This window comes from Balaenoptera acutorostrata, chromosome 11 (assembly GCF_949987535.1).
Source record: "Balaenoptera acutorostrata chromosome 11, mBalAcu1.1, whole genome shotgun sequence".
In the NCBI taxonomy this organism is placed as follows: Eukaryota; Metazoa; Chordata; class Mammalia; order Artiodactyla; family Balaenopteridae; genus Balaenoptera; species Balaenoptera acutorostrata.
This window is the reverse complement of record NC_080074.1, coordinates 99,985,748-100,000,761: the sequence shown is the minus strand read 5'-3', so window position 1 is coordinate 100,000,761 and position 15,014 is coordinate 99,985,748. Positions and strand designations below refer to the sequence as shown.

At 42.7% G+C, this 15,014-nt stretch overlaps 1 protein-coding gene and 1 pseudogene across 2 annotated transcripts in view; both read left to right on the top strand.

The window, feature by feature from the left end:
* Positions 1-3,067: 3,067 nt before the first annotated feature.
* The window catches only part of SLC2A3 (solute carrier family 2 member 3), an 83,229-nt gene continuing 71,282 nt past the window's right edge, over positions 3,068-15,014 (top strand). The window contains exons 1-2 of one of the 2 annotated variants that reach the window (XM_057556350.1): positions 3,068-3,085; positions 5,200-5,277. In XM_057556350.1, the coding sequence (XP_057412333.1) occupies positions 5,257-5,277 (21 nt within the window). In that variant the 5' untranslated portion in view covers positions 3,068-3,085; positions 5,200-5,256. Of the gene's footprint in view, positions 3,086-3,344; positions 3,477-5,199; positions 5,278-15,014 lie in introns of those variants that run through there. The other variant, XM_057556349.1, reaches the window with a different exon arrangement.
* LOC102997593 (60S ribosomal protein L28-like) overlaps positions 3,424-15,014 on the top strand; it is a 48,493-nt pseudogene continuing 36,902 nt past the window's right edge.

The following is a 15,014-nucleotide window of genomic DNA, read 5'->3' as shown; positions in this document are numbered from 1 at the left end:
GAAAGTCTATTATTTAACTTTTTTTCTGTACTCCTAATAACCTTCTACATGGACCTCAACTTGTAGACTTATGCCAGCCCTACTTAGGCCATCTAGTCCTGTTCAGTGACCCAGATTTAATGAGGAGAAACACAGATTTTTTTTCATGTCACTGTATTTGTTCAAAAGCATTCCATGGCTACCAATAAAATATAAAACACACTATTCAGCTTGGCATTCAAAGCCCTCCTCAACCTGTCCCTAACCCATATTTTGCACAATTCCTGCTCCCAAAAAACAACTGGCATCACCTAAACAGGTGCCTTTATTTCTGTTACCATTTTCCCCTATTTCAACAAATATTCATTGAGCTTAATAATCAACTTCTATGTCCCAGACCTTATGTTGGAAACTTCAACAAGTTCAAAGATGAATCAGGCTCAGCCCCTGCTAGAGTGTGCATCCATACCAGCTTGCCCAAGACTACCTTGGGTTTAGTGCTAAAAGTCCCCTGTTGTGAGAAACCCCTGAGTCCTGGGGAAAGTGAGACAGTTGATCACCCATGGTCCCTGCCCACGAGAAATTATGAGCCTCTTAAGACCCCTTCTAACTCAGAAACTCTGCATAGATGCATATTCTTTTCCCCAACTTTCTTCCAAGGTAACTACTTTGGACTTCCCTAACAGTTAGTATAGTATTAAAGACTACGCCCAAGCAATGACTTTTATTTGTAACACCTCCTAGATGATGAACTCCTGGGAGGCAGAGACATCTTTCCAGGACTCCACAGTGCCTCCTAGTGCCTTATTTACTAATATAGTGACTATAAAATGAATGTATGTTGAATTGAATAGAGGTGAACTTGGACAAATTAATATTAGTTAAGGCTTTTTTTTTCCTTTTTTTAATACATTTATTTTATTTATTTATTTTTGGATCTGTTGGGTCTTCGTTGCTGCGCACGGGCTTTCTCTAGTTGCGGCGAGTGGGGGCTACTCTTCGTTGCGGTGCGCAGGCTTCTCATTGCAGTAGTTTCTCTTGTTGCAGAGCACAGGCTCTAGGCGCGTGGGCTTCAGTAGTTGCAGCACACAGGCTCAGTAGTTGTGGCACACGGGCTCTAGAGCGCAGGCTCAGTAGTTGTGGCGCACGGGCTTAGTTGCTCCGCAGCATGTGGGATCTTCCCGGACCAGGGCTCGAACCTGTGTCCCCTGCATTGGCAGGCGGATTCTTAACCACTGCGCCACCAGGGAAGTCCCTTTTTTTTTTTCTTAATTAAAAACATTTTTAAGTAAAACACATATGGAAAAATGCTCAGTTCAATTATTGTTTTTACAAAGTTAACAGCACCCCGACAAAATCACAGAACACACCCCAGAAGTCCTGGTGTCCCTTCCCAGTCACAACCCCCCAAAGGGTAACCACAGATTTAGATTTATGACACCACAGCTTAGTTTTGCCTGTTTTTGAACCTTTATATAAATGGAATCATTCGACATGTCCTCTTTTGCACCTGGTTTCTTCCACTCAAATTTGTGAGATTCATCCATATAACTGCAGGTTGCTGTAGCACATTCACTCTCATTGCTGTATAATATTCCATTGTGTGGATATAACACAATGTAATTATCCATTCTTCTCTTAAAGGACATGTGGATTATTTCCAGTCTGGCATTGTTATGAATACTGCTGAGACGAACATTTTAATACCTATTTTTTGATGAACGTGTGTATGCATTTCTATTGAGTATGTATCTAGGGGTGGAATTGTTGGGTCATAGGGCAGGCACATGTTCTGTTTGGTTTTTTTTAAATAATTTTTACTGAAGTATAGTTGTGTTTTTTATTGAAGAATGTTGTGTTTCTGGTGTAGAGCAAAGTGATTCAGTATACATACATATTTTTTTAAGATTCTTTTCCATTATAGGTTATTACAAGATATTGAGTATAGTTCCCTGTGCTATACAGTAGGTTCTTGTTGTTTATCTATTTTATATATAGTAGTGTGTATATGTTAATCCTAAACTCCTAGTTTATCCCCCCCACTTCCCCCTTTGGTAACCATAAGTTTGTTTTCTATGTCTGTGAGTCTATTTCTGTTTCGTAAACAAGTTCATTTCTATCATTTTTTTAAGATTCCACATATAAGTGATATAATATAATATTTATCCTTCTCTGACTTACCTCACTTAAGATGATAATCTCCAGGTCCATCCATGTTGCTGCAAATGGCATTGTTTCATTCTTTTTTATGGCTGAGTAACATTCCATTATATACATATGTTCTGTTTTAATAAATATTGCTAAATATTTTCCAAAGTGCGCCAATTTATCAACTTAACCGCGTATGAAAGTTCTGGTCTCCCGTATTTGGCATTCTCTCTCTCTTTCCTTTTCCTCCTCCTTCATTTTAACCATCCTGGTGGGTGTACGGTAGCATCTCCTGTGGTTTTAATTTGGAGTTCCCTGATATGACCAATTCAGTTGCACACCTTTTTCCTGAGTTTATTGCTCACTGGGAATATTCCCTTTTGAGAAGTGTAATGCAGACATTTTTTTAAAAAACCTTGTCACTACTGCTTCAGCCCTTGCTAAAGGCCATGCTATCACTATGAGGCTCCAAATAATTCCAAGTTAGCTAAGGGACAAGGGGGAGAACAATCTCTCCAAAGCACCAGTCCCTCTCTTGCCCACCAACCCCTCCCCGGACAGCACCCACGAGGCAGCGCGGGACAACCTTTATTACTTCTAACCCCAAATTTTAGAGTCCTTTCCAGGAGGTGGAAGGAAAGACATTTGGGGCTTTTCATTAGAAAAGAGCCACCGGGTCCAAAAGAACCACTAGAAATTGCCCTCTGCCTTCTCAGCCTCGACCCCGGCCCACCCCGCAGAGTTGTCTGAGGGCACCACCCCCCGGGCGCGGAGGCGCTGAGAGGGAACCGGTATCTCTTAAAGCAGAAATGTTAACACCCTCTTAACGGCGGCATTAAGGATGGTGGGGCCCAGTGTCGTTTCCCCGTAAAGGGTTCCCCGCTCTCTCCTCGAAGACGCCGGGGCGCCGGGTGGGAGCGGGATGGGCTGCGGCCCTGCCGGTCAGTTTGGCGCGAAGGTGAGAAGTAGGACTGGGGCCGCGGTTGGGGGGACTCAAGAGCGCGACCCCTGCTCACGCCGCGGGTGGCTGCCTGCGTCCTGCTTAACGGAGGCAGCCGGACCCACGAGTCACGTTTTCCTCCCACAGCAACGGACCGTTCAAAACAGAATCCTGGGCATCTCGTAGCTGCGCGGGGGTCCTAACGGCCGCGCAGCCGGGCGGGCGGAAGCGCAGTGGCGGCATCGCTGACACCCCCGGGCGTGGCCTCCTGGGACCAGCGGAGCGGCGTGGGTGACCCCGGAGATGGGCGGTTGAGCGGAGCCGCCGGGCCCAACCGCAGTTGCCCGGTCCGGGTGGTGGGTGCGCAGCGCTGTGCCTGTGGCTGGCAGGCGGGAGGACGAGCGTAGAGGTGGGTGGTGACTCACGGTTGGGCGGCACTAAGGGAGAAGGGGGTCCCGGGGCTCTGGAGAAACTAGCAAGTAGCCTCAGAGTACTGGAGAGAATATTTGTTATTTCCTGAGCACCTACCGTGTCCGAGCCCTGCTCCAGGTGCTGGAGACTCACGGTGAACGACGTGGGCAATGGCCCTGCCCTCCTGGAGTTTATACTCTAAGGAAGGGTTAGACAAGAAAATGCGTGGATGTGTAATAAAATGCCAGACAGTGATAAATCTTATGAAGAAAATATGTAGTAAGAAATGGGGAGGGGACTGGCATATTCACTTGCGGGTGGGGGAAGGAATGGGTCTGAGGAAGTGTCTTTTGACCAAAGACCTGAAGAAAGTGAGAGCCGTAGAAAAACCATCCAGGCAAAGGGAACTGTGCTGGCCTTGAAAGATACCTACCAGGAGTTTAAGTGCTATGCAAATGATAGCTCTGTAGGTTTTTGAAAGATGAAAATTGGAATTTCCTTAGAAAATTATGGCTCATTCATTCATTCACTGCAAGTATAGCACCTTACTTTTTTATTATTATTTAATATTTTTCTTAACCATATTTGCTTATTTATTTATTTATTTTTATTTTATGGCTGTGTTGGGTCCTCGCCTCTGTGCGAGGGCTTTCTCTAGTCGCGCAAGCGGAGGCCACTCTTCATCGCGGTGCGCGGGCCTCTCACCATCGCGGCCTCTCTTGTTGCGGAGCACAGGCTCCAGACGCGCAGGCGCAGTAGCTGTGGCGCACGGGCCTAGTCGCTCCGCGGCATGTGGGATCTTCCCAGACCAGGGCTCGAACCCGTGTCCCCTGCATTGGCAGGCAGATTCTCAACCACTGCGCCACCAGGGAAGCCCCTAGCACCTTACTTTTAAAGAAAAGTATATTTATTTGAGTTAGAAGAGTTGTAGAGTTTTTTGGTTTTTATTTTTTCCCCGAATGATGATGACCTGGAAGCCAAGAGCTAGCAGACAGAGGAAAGGAGAGACACTGAGGGGCAGGGGCTGCAGAGAGACATGAAAAGGAAAGGGTAATAAGGAGGCTGTGGAATAGTCACAGGAGTGGTCTGTCCTAATTCTCCCCTTCCTCCTAATCAACTCAGGAGATAATACTAGTGTTCCACCATACATCTCAGCTGATCCCCAACTATGCATCCAAGTCAGGAGAGCTGGTCAAGGAGGAAACACTCGGACTTGATAACTGGTTAAGCAGAGTCCTGATTTCTGACTCCACTGCAGCTCACTGATGCTGTTTAGGCTCAGGTGAAGCTGTGAGGAGGTGGTTTATTTCAAATATTTTATTAATTTTACATGGCAAAATAAGCCCCATTAAATCACAGAATTTTATGACAGCAAGTTCACCTAATCCCTGCTCCTTTTGCTGATGGGGAAACTGTGCTAGTTGGTGACCGAGCAATGACTCAAAATGTAGAGGTTCCATTTTGCACCATATGCAGCTCTTTCCGTTTTCTCTCCCTTTACTTGATAAAATTCTTCCCACTGGCTACTGAACAAGTGGAAAGAGCTTTGTTGAGGACCCCAGAATTGAGTTAATCTAAGACACTAGAATTATATGAGGTTTCACCTACTTCCACAAGTACTTATTGGTGTGCCAGTGGGTCGGGGGGCTGTCACAGCCTCAATCTCTCAAGGAGCTTAAGTAGATAAAGCAAATAAATAACTAGCCAATTACAATTTACAGGAAGCAGTACCTTAAAGAAGAATTGGAGGGCGAGTCAATTCTTAGTATAGCAGAGAGATGGAGAGCAACAAACAGGATGTGAGTATTAAGAATTTATGTCAGATTGGTATCAGCTTGTTTTGTCATGGTTATGTTTGTAATCTCAATACCTGTCGTCTCTCTAAACTTTTGTTGTCTTATTAATGTGGACCTACATAAGTGGTGGTGGGAGAGACTATTGCAGCCAATAGACTTGGTACATTCCCATATTATTTTTATTCACAATTAATTAGTATTTGCCATTTGTGGCATTTTGTGCTTTAACATCAAGAATAATCAAAATGATAAAATATCCATGTTCAGCATTGTAATTGCAAACAGGCCTCAGTAAAATTATACACAACTGGACGAGAGGGAATTTCCTTAAAAACTGCCATGACTATATAGGTGTGAAGAATCATAGCTGAATTTGCACCATGATAAGAACTGTTCTTATAGAGCAGACTCTAAAGTGTTACTGAGTCATATTACTTGCAAAGCACTGTGATGAAGAGTCACAAAAAGATATTAAAGAATTTATGACCCTTTGGCCTGGGATGGGGACTGGGTAGGCCTCATCTGGTGACTAAATCACATATTGCCTGAAGCCAAGGGTTTAGCCCATGTGATCATATCCAGAAAGACTTCAAATAAGCTCGTTCTCAGGGAATTCACTGGAATCTTGAATGGCGGTCTTATCAGACTGCCAGATTCTTTCCCAAATTTTTTATTGATCAAACTAAGGAAAGCAGAGCTGGGGGAAGAACAGGGCGGGCAATTGCTCTTCCGTAGCACATTTTCCAAAACATCGCATCTTTTGGAAAATCTAAAAAGTCAATACATTTTTAAAGATGGTACGTTTACATGATAGTTGTTAAGGCTATTTTGGAAAGACATTGGTGGAAACACTGTGAGGACAAGGTGTGACACACAGAAATCAAGGAGTGATCCTTTTTTAAAATGTGTTCACCCCTCTACCAATGGTGAGCAAAGCCACTGTGCCCCCGCCCACCCCAGCTCCCACCAAGCTCCCCCTGCTGCATAATTAATAATTAGATTTGACTATTTAAGATTGGATACTACTGTGTTTTTCCATTTCAAAAATCATAGGGTAGTCTACCTCTGTTATTTGTGGGCTTCCTAATTATGCCAACCTTATCATTATTAAGAAATCATATATCGTCGTTGTGGTGGTTGTTTTATTAAAAAAGAAGTACGTGCCTGTGAAACATCTCAATAATAGAGAAATTAAAGGACAGAGTCCCCTGAATTTTAGTGGGAATTAAGGATAAGCAAAGGTTTAAGATAGTTGTTGCTGTTGTTACTGGCATTAAAAACAGTGATTTTACATCAACTATAGCCCAACAAAGACAAAAACAAAAAAACAGTGATTTTACTTTTGACAAGGCCATTTTGACATAGCCAGATGCAAATGGCTGTGAAAGTTTGTCCTATTTCATACCTATTAGCCAGACACTATAATTAACTCTTTGGATGACATCGATCTTTGCTGATTATTGTGACAATTAAATTAGATAATATATTCTCAGCACTTAGCAAAGTATTTGGCTGTAAAGGAAAAAAATCTCAGTTTTTCTGCACACCAAGTAATTCTCTGTGGCTCCAACTGGATGTCCTAAAATTTAACTCAATTCTGACACTATCTAACCAGATCCCACAATTAAAGGTCTCAGTCCCACAAGACTGCTGCTGTCCCGGCCCCCATACACACATACTTCAGACGCTGGTTGCAAGCCCAGGTTATCACCTGTGCTTCTGACCAACCAGCTATAGATCAGAGGTTACAATGACCCCCTCCTTGGGTTCCATTAATTTGCTAAAATGGATCACAGACCCCAGGGGAACACTTATGTCTACCAGTTTATGAAAAGATATGATAAAGGATACAGATGAACAACCAGATAAAGAAATACATAGGGCAGGGTCTGGGAGGGTCCTGAACATAGGAGCTTCCGTCCCCATGGAGCTGAGGTGCGTCACCCTCCCAGTGTGATGTGTTTACCAACCTGAAAACTCCCCAAACCTACTATTGGGATTTTATGGAGGCTTCCTCACATAGACACGATCAATTATTAACTCAATTTCCAGCCCCTCTCCTGTCTCTGGAGGATGAGGGGTGGGCTGATAATTCCAAGCTTCTAATCATGGCTTGGTCTTGCTGGTGACCAGCCCCCATCCTTGAGCCATCCAGGAGCCCACCCACAGTCACCTCATCAGAACAAAAGAGGCTCCTAGTGCTCTTATCACTTAGGAATTTACAAGGGTTTTAGGAGCCCTGCGTCAGGGACCTGGTCAAAGACAATTATTAGAACGAGAGATGTTCCCAGTGTTCTTATGACTTAGGAAATTACAAGGGTTTTAAGAGGTCTATGCCAGGAACCGGGGACAGATATATATATAATCTCACATTGGCATATAGAAGATGTTAAATAATTGGGAATTAATTATTATTTACATACATTTATTCGTGAGGCAGATGTTACTATCTGAAAACAAGGTTTAAGATCTTGAGATATGTTTTTAAGGTCACATAACTAGTGCTAGAGCTGGCCTGTGACCAGTATCTTTATGCCAAAGCTCTCTTTCCTTTCCTCTGTTCTACATTGTTCCCCTGCAGACAGATCAAGAGGTTCAGAATTCAAGAGCAATCAGGAGAAATCAATTGTAGTGTGAAAAAGATAACCTACATTATTATCGACCCATTGAATTTCAGTTCAGGCTCAAGAGGAGATCAGGAAGGAATACAGAGTTAGAAAACAAATGTAAAGACTTCCAAACATCCTTGCTCTCCAGCCGTATGTAACTCTTTAGCTCGATATGTTAGGGAATGCCATGGAGGTAAAATGACACATAAACATCATTATACAGTTCATGAAGGGAATCAGACCTATTGTTCTTTCATTCAAGTGTTGTTCCTCTAACAAAATAGTTTATGGGGTAATAGATATCAATAGAATTATTTTTCCTGGAAAGACGTGGTTTCCACATAGTTCTCTGTGACTCATTTATTCAAGTATTTCTTGAGTGATATTATATGACAGGCACTGTTGGTGCCTGAGACTGCCCTCATGGAGCTTATTCTAGTGAAGGAAGTGATAAATTCTATGGAGAAAAATAAAGTAAGGGAGTAGATGGTGGAATGATGGGGAGGGTTGAGTATTCTAAATAATATGGTCATGGAAGGCCTCTAAGGTAAATTTGAGCAGAAACCAGAATAACACTAGAGAGCCAGCCGTGAGAAGGAGATCCAAGGAAAGAGTGTTTCAGACAGAGGGAGTGTGTAAGGGTGCTGGAGTGTAAAGGTTTAGCAGATTGGAGCAGCGGGTCAAGAACCTCTTCTGTAAAGAGCCAGATAGTAACTGTTTTAGGCTTTGTGGGCCATGTGGTCTCTGTTACAACTATTCAACATGGCTACTAAAGCAGCCACAGACATTATGTAAGGAGGTAGGCATGGTGTGTTACAATGAAACTTTATTTACAAAAACAGGCAGAGGCTTGACATCAAAAGCACAGGCCTAGATAGATAGATAGATAGATAGATAGATAGATAGATAGATTATAGATAGGGTCTCACTAAAATTAAAAGCTTTTGCTCTGCAAAAGACCCTATAAAGATAGTGAAAAGATAGGCCACAGAAAAAATATTTGCAAAGCACATATTGACAAAGGACTTGCATCTAGAAAATAAAAAGCCCTTTCAACAAAACTCAACAGTAAACTATAATCAAGACAGTGTGGTATTAGCATAAGGTTAGACATATAGATCAATGGAACAGAATTGAGAGTACTGAAATAAATCCCATGCATCTGTGTTCAACTGATTTTTCAACAAGGATGGCAAGACCATTCAATGGGGAAGAATAGTGTTTTCAACAAATGTTACAGGGTCAACTGGGTAGCCACATGCAGAAGAGTGAAGTTAGACCCTTACCTCACACCATATACAAAAAGGAACTCAAAATGGATCAAAGACCTAAGTGTAAGAGCTAAAACCATAGAACTCTTAGAAGAACACATAAACATTTATGGTCTTGGATTAGGCAACAGATTCTTAGATATGACACCAAAAGTATGAGTAGCAAATGAAAAAAATAGATGTGTTGGACATAATCAAGATTAAAAACTTTTGGACGTCAAAGGACACCATCAAGAAAGTGAAAAGAGGGGCTTCCCTGGTGGCGCAGTGGTTGGGAATCTGCCTGCCAATGCAGGGGACATGGGTTCAATTCCTGGTCCAGGAAGATCCCACATGCCGCGGAGCAACTAAGCCCGTGCACCACAACTACTGAGCCTGCGCTCTAGAGACCGTGCTCCGCAACAAGAGAAGCCACCGCAATGAGAAGCCCGTGCTCCACAACGAAAAGTAGCCCCTGCTCTCTGAAACTAGAGAAAGCCCGCGCGCAGCAACAAAGACCCAACGCAGCCAAAGATAAGTAAATAAATTAATTCATTAAAAAAAAATGAAAAGGCAACCCACAGAATGGGAGATAATTTTGGCAAATCATGTATATGATAAGGGACTTGTATCTAGAATATATAAAGACTATTACAATACAATAATAGACAAATAACCCAATTTTTTAAATGGGCAAAGGATCTGTGTAGACATTTCTCAGAAGAAGATATAAAAATGGCCAATAAGCACATGAAATGATGCCCAGTATCATTAGCCATTAGAGAAATAAATGCACGTCGGAAATCACAATGAGATATTACCTCACACTCACCAGGTTGTCTATAATTGAAAATACAGATACTGGAATGTTTTGGCAAGGGTGTGGAGAAATCAAAACCCTGATACAGTGCTGGTAGGAATGTAAAATGGTACAGCTGGCAGTTTCTCAAAAAGTTAAACATAGAATTACCCTACAACCCAGAAATTCCACTCCTAGGTGTACCCAAGAGAAATGAAAACATATGTCCACACAAAAACTTGACTTGAGTGCTCATAGCAGCGTTATTCATAATAGTGGAAACAACCCAAATGTCTATCCACTGATGCTCGGATAAACGAAATGTGGTATGTCCAATAAAATGGATTTTTTTTTTTTTTTTTTTTTTTTGGCTGTACCGCGTGGCTTGTGGGATCTTAGTTCACCAACCAGGGATCAAATTCCAGCCCTCGGCAGTGGAAGCGCCGAGTCCTGACCACTGGACCACCAGGGAATTCTCTAAAATGGAATATTATTTAACAATAAAAAGAAATAGAGTACTGATACATGCTACAACATGGATGAATCTTGAAAACATTATATTGTACTAAGTAGAAGAAGCCAGTCACAAAAGACCACATATTATATGATTTCATTTATATGACATGTCTAGAGTAGGCAAATCCATAAAGATAAATAGTAGACTAGTGGTTGCCTGGGCCTGGGAGTTTGGGGGAAATCGGAGAGTGACTGCTAACGGGTAAGGATTTTCTTTTGGGGGTGATGAAAGTGTTCCACAATTAATTATGACGGTGGTTGTACAACCTTGTGAATATACTAAAAACCACTGAATTGTACACTTTAAATGGTGAATTGTATATGTGAGTTATATCTCAATAAAGCTGTTATTAAAAAAAATCAACAGTTAATAAAATGGGCAAAAGACATTGAGCAGACATTTCACTGAAGAAATTATACAGATGACAAATAAGCACATGAAAGGATGCTCAACATCATTAGCCACTAGGGAAATGCAAATTAAAGCCACAATGAGGTATAACTACGTGCCTTTCAGAATGGCTAAAATGAAAAATAATAACACCATTTTCTGATGAGCATGCAGAAAAGCTGGATCCTTCATACATTACTGGTGAAAGTATAAAATGGTACAATGACTCTGGTACAAAATATGACAGTTTCTTACAAAACTAAACATGCACTTACCATATCACCCAGCAATTGCACTCTTGGGCATTTATCCCAGAGAAATAAAAACGTAATCATAAAAAACCTGTACTTGAAGGTTTATAGCAGCTTTATTTGTCAGAGCCAAAAACTAGAAACAACCTAATTGTCCTTGAACAGATGAAAGGTTAACAAACTATGGTACATTCCTACCACAGAATACTACTCAGCAATAAAAAGGAACAAACTACTGATACATACAACAACTTGGATGGATCTCAAGGAAATTGTGCCAAGTGAAAAGAAGCAAACTCAAAAGGTTACATGTTATGTGATCTCGTTATGGACTGAATGTTTGTGTTCCCTCAAAATTCATAAGTTGAAATCTAATCCCCAATGTGATGGTATTTGAAGATGGGGACTTTGGTAGGTAATTAGGTCATGAGGATGGAGCCTTTATGGATGGGATGAGTGTCTTTATAAAAAGAAGCCAGACGGACTTCCCTGGTGACACAGTGGTCAAGAATCCGCCTGCCAATGCAGGGGACGTGGGTTCGAGCCCTGGTCCGGGAAGATCCCACATGCCGCTAAGCAACTAAGCCCGTGTGCCACAACTACTGAGCCTGTGCTCTAGAGCCCGCGAGCCACAACTACTGAAGCCCACATGCCTAGAGCCTGTGCTCTGCAACAAGAGAAGCCACCGCAATGAGAAGCCCGCGCACCACAACAAAGAGTAGCCTCTGCTTGCCGCAACTAGAGAAAGCCCGCGCGCAGCAACGAAGACCCAACGCAGCCATAAATAAATAAATAAATAGGGGGCTTCCCTGGTGGCGCAGTGGTTGGGGGTCTGCCTGCCAATGCAGGGGACGCGGGTTCAAGCCCTGGTCTGGGATAGATCCCACATGCCGCGGAGCAACTAAGCCCGTGAGCCACAGCTACTGAGCCTGCGTGTCTGGAGCCTGTGCTCCGCAACAAGAGAGGCCGCGACAGCGAGAGGCCCGCACACCGCGAAGAAGAGTGGCCCCCCGCTCACCGCAACTGAAGAAAGCCCTCGCGCAGAAGCGAGGACCCAGCACAGCCATAGATGAATAAATAAATTAATTAATTTTTTAAAATAAATAAATAAATAAATAAATAAATAAATAAATAAGAAGCCAGAGAACTAGCTCAGTCTTCCTCTGCTGTGTGAGGACACAGTGAGAAGATGCCTGTCTGGAAACCAGGAAATGGGCCTTAACTAGAACCCAACCATGCTAGCACCTTGATCCTGGACTTCCAGCCTTCAGAACTGTGAGCAATAAATGTTGTTTAAGTCACCCAGCCTACACTACTCTGTTACGGCAGCCCAAACTAAAATAGGTCCCATTTATATACATTTTTAAATTTTATTTGTTTTTCTTTATATATACATTTTTAAATGGCAAAATTATAGAGATGGAAGACAGATTAATGGTTGCCACTGGTTGGGACTCGGGGCCAGAGATGACTGGCTATAAAAAGAAGCATGAGGGGAGGGTGGGAGGGAGGGAGATGCAAGAGGGAAGAGATATGGGAACATATGTATATGTATAGCTGATTCACTTTGTTATAAAGCAGAAACTAACACACCATTGTAAAGCAATTATACTCCATTAAAGATGTTTAAAAAAAAAAAAGAAGCATGAGGGATCCTTCTCCTTCTCCTCCTCCTCCTCCTCCTTTGCCTTCTCCTTCTCCTTTTCAGAGGTATCCTTCTGATAGAACTACTGATATTTTGTATCTTGACTGGGATGGTGGTCATAAGAATTTACACAAGTGATAAAATTACATAGAACTAAACACACACACATAAGTGAGTGTATGTAAAACTGGCAAAATCTAAATAAGGTGAGTAGACTTATAAATATCAATTCCCTGGTTGTGATATGGTGACTGTGTTATGCAAGATGTTGCCATTAGGGGAAACTGGGTGAGGAACATACGGGATTTCTGTATTATTTCTAACTACCTGTGCATCTATAATTATCTCAAAAAGTTAAGAAAAAAAAAATTAACGACAACCAAAAACGGGGTAGGCTGCATTTGGCCCATGCATTCAAAGAACAGCAGGGAAGGAGTGTGATGCATCCGGGAGAAGAGTGGCAGGAAGCGAGGTGGGGAGACAGCCCAGAGCAGATCACGTAGTGCCCAGTAGTCCATGATGAGATGCTTACCTTTTTTTTTTCTAAATATGTTGGAAGGATTCTGACCAGGGGACAAGTAAGTGCAGATTTATGTTTTTAAGAGATCACTGTTTCTGTGAGTGGGAGAATGGACTGTAGGGGGCAAACGTAGAAGCAGAAAGATCAGTTATTGGATGTTGTATTGGTAGAGATGATGGTGACTTGGGCAACGGTGGTAGTAATGGGTAGTAAAAACTGCCAGATTCAACAGGCAGGACTTGCTAATGAATTGGGCATGGGGTTCAAACGTAATACGGAAGTCAATATTAGTTCCTCGATTTTTAGCTTAAGCAATTGAGGTAGGAAATTGGAGGAAGAACAAGTTAGGAGAGGAGTGAGCAGGAGCCTGGGGCACTCCTGGCTTTGAGATTCTCATTAGCCCTCCATGTGGAGACATCCAAGTCTACAGCCGAAAGACCAGGTCCAACTGGAGACTGAGATTTCATGTAAATGGTATTTAAAGCCATGGGCCTGGAGGAGAGAACCCAGGGAGTGAGTGTGTGTAGAAAAGTGTCTTAAGGATTGAACCTTGGGAACATTACAGCATTTAGAAATGCTGATAAAAGGCAGTAAGATAAATGAGAAACCAGAACAAATTGGTGTATGAAAAGCCAAGGGAAGAAATTTACTCGAACAAGGAGAGAGTGATGAGTTTTTTTGTTTTTTTTGTTTTTTTTTAAAATATTTATTTATTTATTTATTTATGGCTGTGTTGGGTCTTCGTTTCTGTGCGAGGGCTTTCTCTAGTTGTGGCAAGCGGGGGCCACTCTTCATCGCGGTGCGCGGGCCTCTCACTATCGTGGCCTCTCTTGTTGCGGAGCACAGGCTCCAGATGCGCAGGCTCAGTAATTGTGGCTCACGGGCCTAGTTGCTCCGTGGCATGTGGGATCCTCCCAGACCAGGGCTTGAACCCGCGTCCCCTGCATTGGCAGGCGGATTCTCAACCACTGCGCCACCAGGGAAGCCCGAGAGTGATGAGTTTTGTCAGATGTTTTCGAGTGGTCAAGCTAGAAGGATAGAGAATTGACCCTTGGATTTGATAAGATGGAGTTCGATGATGACCTTGATAGGATTCGTTCAAACATCAGGAGGGACAAAAGCCTAATTGGAGTAGGTTTAATAGAGAATGGTTTGAGGAATTGGAGGAATTTACATTAAAGGGGCGCTCACCTTGAGAAGGGACTTGAGGTCAAGAGAAGAATTATTTCTTTCATTACTCTGAAGGAATGGATGTATTATAAGAATTTTTTATGGTGAAAAATTTTATATTTAGAATTAATCAGCTAGACTCAGGTTAGATGATCCTAATTTTGTTGGCAACCTCTAAAGCATCATAATCAGGAGCCAGTCAGACACATGCCTTCTTCTGTCCATCAGGCCTGATCAGGGAGTTGACCTTGGGCCATGTAAGTGTCACAGAGCTTCTTCACAGCCTGTTTGATCTGGTGCTTGTTGGCCTTGACCTCCACAATGAACACAAGTATGTTGTTGTCTTCTGTCTTCTTCATGGCTGACCCACATCAGGGGGGCTTGATGATGGCGTAGTGGTCAAGCTCGTTTCTCCGGGGGGCGCTCTTCCAGGGATATTGGGTTGCCTTCAGAGGTGCAGTGTGTGGACGCCTTTCAGCGCTGCTTCCTTCGCTTTCGGCATCGTCTTTGTGAACAAGGCAAGAAGTTCGCAAATGAACACCTTGATACCCACCCCTCCTTAAGAAATTGAGTCTTGTATGTATTGTAA